General features: G+C 41.8%; 1 protein-coding gene across 2 annotated transcripts in view; it reads right to left on the bottom strand.

Annotated features, from left to right (window-relative positions):
- CUNH2orf80 (chromosome unknown C2orf80 homolog) overlaps positions 1 to 3,719 on the bottom strand; it is a 27,406-nt gene extending 23,687 nt beyond the window's left edge. The window contains exons 1-2 of one of the 2 annotated variants that reach the window (XM_069075105.1): positions 3,080 to 3,719; positions 2,660 to 2,755 (exon numbers count right to left, since the gene is read on the bottom strand). In XM_069075105.1, the coding sequence (XP_068931206.1) occupies positions 2,660 to 2,755; positions 3,080 to 3,120 (137 nt within the window). In that variant the 5' untranslated portion in view covers positions 3,121 to 3,719. Of the gene's footprint in view, positions 1 to 2,659; positions 2,850 to 3,079 lie in introns of both variants that reach the window. The other variant, XM_069075106.1, reaches the window with a different exon arrangement.
- Between the last annotated feature and the right edge of the window lie 2,163 nt (positions 3,720 to 5,882).

The raw sequence follows: 5,882 nt of genomic DNA, 5'->3' as shown, positions 1-5,882 counted from the left end.
CTCACTTTGAGAAGTGTTCTGTGATTTGATATGGATTCTGGGAAGCCATTGTCCTGAGCCCCCCAGCTTTGAAAAAACCCAGATGTTGACTGGGTATGGATGTAATGGTCGGACAGTTTGAAATCTGTCTACTAGATCTGTTTCTGTCTTGATAATTCTGTCTGTGTACTTTGAAGTTCGGGGTGCTGACCTTTTCCCCTGAACAAGGTAAACGATATATGTCTGACTGATTAAAGTAAGCTTGTTAACCCATTTTGAGTTGCTTTCCTTTAACAAAGCAGATCTAAGAACCTGTGTTGGCAGCAAACCCTGAGGATGCTTGGGGTGCTTGCTGCTACAAAATGGCATCATGAACAGGATCTGCAGAGTAAAAGGAAAGTATGGGGACTGGGATAATTGTTTGTTTCCCAGTTGTGGTAGCTGTGATTCTGTGGAGCCGTGGAGCAGGAGAGAAGAATGGCCTGCATGCTGACTTCGCTGAGCTGAGAGCGGGAATGGTGAGCTGCCTGCATCGGGACCTGGGCAGAAGCCAGGAGTGGCTGCCGCCTGCGGGAGGAGAAGGAACCCAGGAGTTCGGAATTCAGCCACAGGAAAAGATAAGAACTGAGCAGCAAAGTAGGGGCACTGAGTGTATTTCCTGGCTGCATCCCACAGTTTGGGACCCTGGGGGAGGATGGACTTGTGATTATGGTGGGTGGGATGAAGTGCCTTGGATCCCCAGGGACCCCACCTTGTAGGTTTTGTTGCCCAGCCCCCTCTCTGTACTTGGAAGCAGGGGCTGGAGCTGTGTGAGGGGAAGGACACTCCCCCCGCCCCCCAGAACTTTATTTGAACTCTTGTTTTGAACTGAAGTGATAATGCTATGTACTTTGTGTTTGTTTAAGGCGCAGTGGCCACTTTGGTAACTTTAGTTCTGTACCTAGAAAATGTGACCTAAGAGATGTTTAGTGATAATTCAAAAGTAAATTGTCTATGCTATGGGCATGAAAGATCTTGGGGCCGGATGTAATGGGAATGCAAATTTGGAAGATCTTCCCTGCCCCTAGGCTAAAGTGCAACTGGAGCCTGGGGTGGGAGGCTTGTTTTTCAGTAGATACTTCTTGATTGGCCAGTGAGTCAATAAGGTTGTTACATTCTCTGAGCCAGGAGAAGGCTATATAAGACCTGATGTGTAGCTTTGTTTTGGGGCTCACTTTGAGAAGTGTTCTGTGATTTGATATGGATTCTGGGAAGCCGTTGTCCTGAGCCCCCCAGCTTTGAAAATACCCAGATGTTGACTGGGTATGGATGTAATGGTCGGACAGTTTGAAATCTGTCTACTAGATCTGTTTCTGTCTTGATAATTCTGTCTGTGTACTTTGAAGTTTGGGGTGCTGACCTTTTCCCCTGAACAAGGCAAATGATATATGTCTGACTGATTAAAGTAAGCTTGTTAACCCATTTTTGAGTTGCTTTCCTTTAACAAAGCAGATCTAAGAACCTGTGTTGGCAGCAAACCCTGAGGACGCTTGGGGTGCTTGCTGCTACACCTAGATGGAAAAAGAATTTCAAAAACTCACTGAAGAGAATAATTCCTTCCAAATTAGAGTAGAGGTATAACTACTGCCCAAATGGCCTTCACAATTCTTGGGAGTATAGTCATTTATTCAACAATCATTACCAAGATATAAAGACAAAAACAAAATTGTTCTTGCCCTCCAGGAGCTGAAGTTCTATTGGAATGACCAGAAGATTCCCTCAGAGTAGAGGGAAAGGGGCACTATTTTCTATGTAGGCCCTTTCCTGGTCCCCATCCCACCCCAGATACTTGAGAATTATTTTCACTTTTGTTTTTGTGTCCCTAGGACCTAGCATAGTGTAGATGTTTAATAAATGCTGATTGATTGACAGCAGGCTAGAAAAGAGACCCTTGGCAACTTGGCACTGATATGCATTGCTGGTTTATGAAACAATAATATTGACTTCCCTACCCCTCAACCAATACCTCTGAGTCTCTCTCCCCGCCCCCCCCCCAATCTCTAGGCTAGAAAATGAATCAGAGAAAAGATATTTGAAGAAACAAATTATTGGCAAGGGAAAACCTGATTTTTATTCTAACCATTTTGTTTCTGGATCTGGAAGGTAGAGACCATATGGAAAGAAAAAGAATATTTGATAAAACAAAAACTTCTTGAGGAAAGGGACTGTTTCTTTTTTTCTTCTGTCTCCTCTGTAACTTTGTCATATGGTAGACTTGAATAAATGTTTGTTGATTGTTGTTCAGTCAATGGGTTTGATTTTAAGAAAATCAGTTATTAGAATTTAAAACTGGGCCTTTGGAGATAATCTTTAGAAATGTCTCCCTTACCTTTGCTAATTTCAGACTCTAGAGATTCTCAGTAGATAAAGGCCCATGACTCTTGTAATGAACAAACTGATTGTGTGGATTTTGTGTCTGTGATGGGAGACAGGCTAGAGAACAAGAAAGTTAAGGCTCGTGCTCACTGAACCTGCCTGACTGAAATGTGAAGCCTTCTGCCTCTGCAGGAAGCATCACGGCTTCTGATCCCACATGAAGAGATTTCTTCCCTTAAGTATTCTATAAGTAATCAGATTGTTACTCACAAAACCCACCAAATACAGAATGAAAATATACATATTTTTCCAAATTTATACTTACAGAAGTTTTTTAATTTCTCTTTTCAGGAGTCTTCTTTCCATGAATAAAGATTTATCTGATGGATTAGAAAGATATTGCTTCCACTGCACCTGGAGACTTTGGGTAGCAAAAAGCAGAGAATTTGGAGTCAGAGTTGCTACTGCTCCCCAGATTAGTCATGGAATCCTGGCCTCTTGGACCTGGAAGGGAGCTGAAAGTATACAGAATCCATGACTTAGTGTGAGGGGCAGGGAGTGTATCTCCACCTAAATAAACCATCCAGAGATATTCTCAGGCACTGATTATTCTATCAAGATGACACCTTATATTTACACAACCCTCGGTCCTCTTAAAAAAAAATTAAACCACTTTACAACTGAATCTAGACAAACAGGAGGGGTGCCAGTACCCCATTGTAACTAGGGGTTCACCATTACTTACAGAGTTGTCTTCTTCCCCCTCCCCTCTTCTTTTTGATGCATGCTCAGTCACTATTCTTGGTAACCATGGAAACTTGAGTATGCAAATGTCCTGTGCCTGCTGTAGGTTATGAATGATATCACTGGGTTGAGTCCATATTTCATTGCTGAACTTCTGGTATTTTCTACTAAAGTAGAAACCTGTTCCTCTTCCTTTCCAACTTCTATTTAGAATGAAGGACTGGTTTGGATTTGTGCCAGGAAGAGCAAGGTAAGGGAATGGTAGAAGCTTTATTTCCCACCTGGTCACGTACAGCCATGGGAATGGGTCCTACCTAGGCCAGTCTGGGATTAGAACTGCCTTTTGTTTCCTCCTTATTTTTCCTTCTACTTGACTAAGCAACCCAGAGATGGATGAATCCAGGTGATTTTGTGAGTTTCAGGAAGAAATAAAGTCCTACAATGTCCCTCAGATGTTCGATTGTAGTTGCTATGGTAGCAAAGTGAGTTGGTGCCAAGGGAACAGTCAGCGTTGGAGAGAGAAGGCCAAATATAAATATCATGCTTGAATCACACTTGGCAATTGATCAGACTGTTCTCAACAGAGATGCAATGTGAAATAGTTAATCAGGAGAACTGCCAAACCATATTATGTCTTGATGAGGCTTACTGCCAGACTCCCAGCAGATTGTAACCTAGCTGTAAACTGATTTTCTGAATGCTGTTTAAATCATTCTGTTAATGCACACTGTGATTCTCTTTTGCTTGTCATTGCTTTCTATATGGGAATAAAACAACCTATCTTACACCTAATGCTTTGGCTATTTCTTTTATTTCCCCCTTTCTTTGGGGGAAAACCCTAGACTACAGACAAAAATGAAACTATCCCCAGAATAGCTGTGTATTCATTCATTTTTATCTCATGTCTGACTCCTCATGACTCCAAGAGAATCTTTTGTTTTTATATCACTTTTACTTCCCAGTATATTTCTCTCCCCTTCCCCACCCACAGATGCAACCCTTATAACCAAAGTTGAAAAGGCAGTTCAGCAAAACTAACCGAGAGAGGGAAACAGAGAGACAGAGAGAGAGAGACAGAGGAGAGAGAGATTATTGAGTATCATGAAGCTTCATTTGTTTCCTAATAAGGATTAGCCCTAATATGGGACAAAAAAAAAGCAACACATGATTGTTTTTAAAAACTACTTTGATAGCCTACCCATTTGACTATTCAGGACCTTCTGCTGCTGCTCTTTTGGAACCTGAGAGTGTGGGAAGCCTGACTATGGAGGAAGTGAATAGACTCTAGCAGTTGCTTCTCTTAGGGTAATTTAAATGCTCATAGAATTGTCCGTTTTCAGAGGATGCCATCAGCCCCTATGCAGTTGAGAGTTTGACAAAAGTATTATATAAGAGAATAAACACTAAACTAAGAGTCAGGGGTCAGGACTATAGTCCCAACTCTGCCTTTAATTAGCAGATCGCCCTTTCTGGGGGCCTCTTCACTTCTCTGCCTCAGTTTTCTTATCTGTAAATTGGGGGGGGGGGGTTGGACCAGATGGCCACCAAGGCCCTTTTCAGCTCTAACATTTTATGATCCTGTGATTTTTAAAAGCTTCCAGCAGTAGAGGGAGAGATGGTCAAATCCATCCAGAACTTGTCAGTTGTTTTAATGCCATCTTACCTTGGGCCTTGGAGTGAGTTCATGTGTTCAAAAAAGCATAATGTAAAAAACTTTGAGTTGGAAGGAACCATCTAATTCAACTTCCTCATTTTGCATAGGAGGAAACTGAGACCCAGAGAGGCTGTGGCAAGGTTGTGGCTCACCCCCAGCTAGGACATGTCAGAGGTGAACCTTGAACCCTGGGTCTTCCTGAGTCTTCCAGACTTCAAGTCCAGCACCCTACCCAGCCTGTACCATGCCGCCTTTCTAACACAATTTGGATCATTTGTAAAAAGTGAAACTTACCTCTGTAATAATCATTAGAAGCAGGATAACTGCAGAGCCCTAAATGATCATGAAATGCTACACAAATTATTCATGATATGCATATCTATTGATGTCTTTGCACATTGGTAAGGGAACTATTTTGATGTGGGTAAGGAAGACTGGTTTTGGTCTAGTGAATGAATTTGGAAGTCATTATTTTCCCCACCTTGTTTAAACTAAAAAAAAAGACAAGAAAGAGCTACTAGAAAAAATCTCTTCATTTTAACCCTTAGGTACATAATGGTAGTAGGTGGTAATAGTGATGGTGGTGGTTGTAGCAGTAGTATTGGTAGTAGTAGTAGTAAGAAGCAATGTGGCATAAGTGAATAGAGAGCAAGACTCCAGTTAGGAGAACCTAGGCTTACTATTTCTGCTCTGAATATATTTTCTATAAGGCCCTGGAGTGAGACATTTGGCCCCTTAGCACCCCTGGCAACTTTCTAAGGCTTATAAGTTACAGAAAAGATATTGATCTGCTTAATAGAAGAGCATCTCCTCATCTGGAGTTTTCTCTACCAATTGAGGTCCCAAGCCCAATCCTTTTCCCTACCATCTCACCCCCAAATCAATAATTCTCATTTCCACAATGCTTTAAAGTTTGCAAAAACAGTTGACTTCACATATATTTTCTTATTTGAGCTTCAAAGCAACACTATGAAGTAGCTACCATAATGATTGCTATGATTATCATCCTTATTTATGTTTTACATGTGGATTTGCAACCTGAGACTCAGAGAGACCAAGGGACTTTGCCCGTGGTTGCACAGCTACTAAGTATGGCAGAGGCGAGATTTTAATCTGGTTCTTCCCGACTCCAAATCCAGCATTCTACCCT

Source organism: Petaurus breviceps, unplaced genomic scaffold (genome assembly GCF_028583685.1).
Source record: "Petaurus breviceps papuanus isolate PSGF00001 unplaced genomic scaffold, PetGlider_PUasm1.0 90903, whole genome shotgun sequence".
NCBI lineage: Eukaryota > Metazoa > Chordata > Mammalia > Diprotodontia > Petauridae > Petaurus > Petaurus breviceps.
Note: the sequence above shows the minus strand (reverse complement) of the source record. Positions and strands in the feature narration are given on the sequence as shown.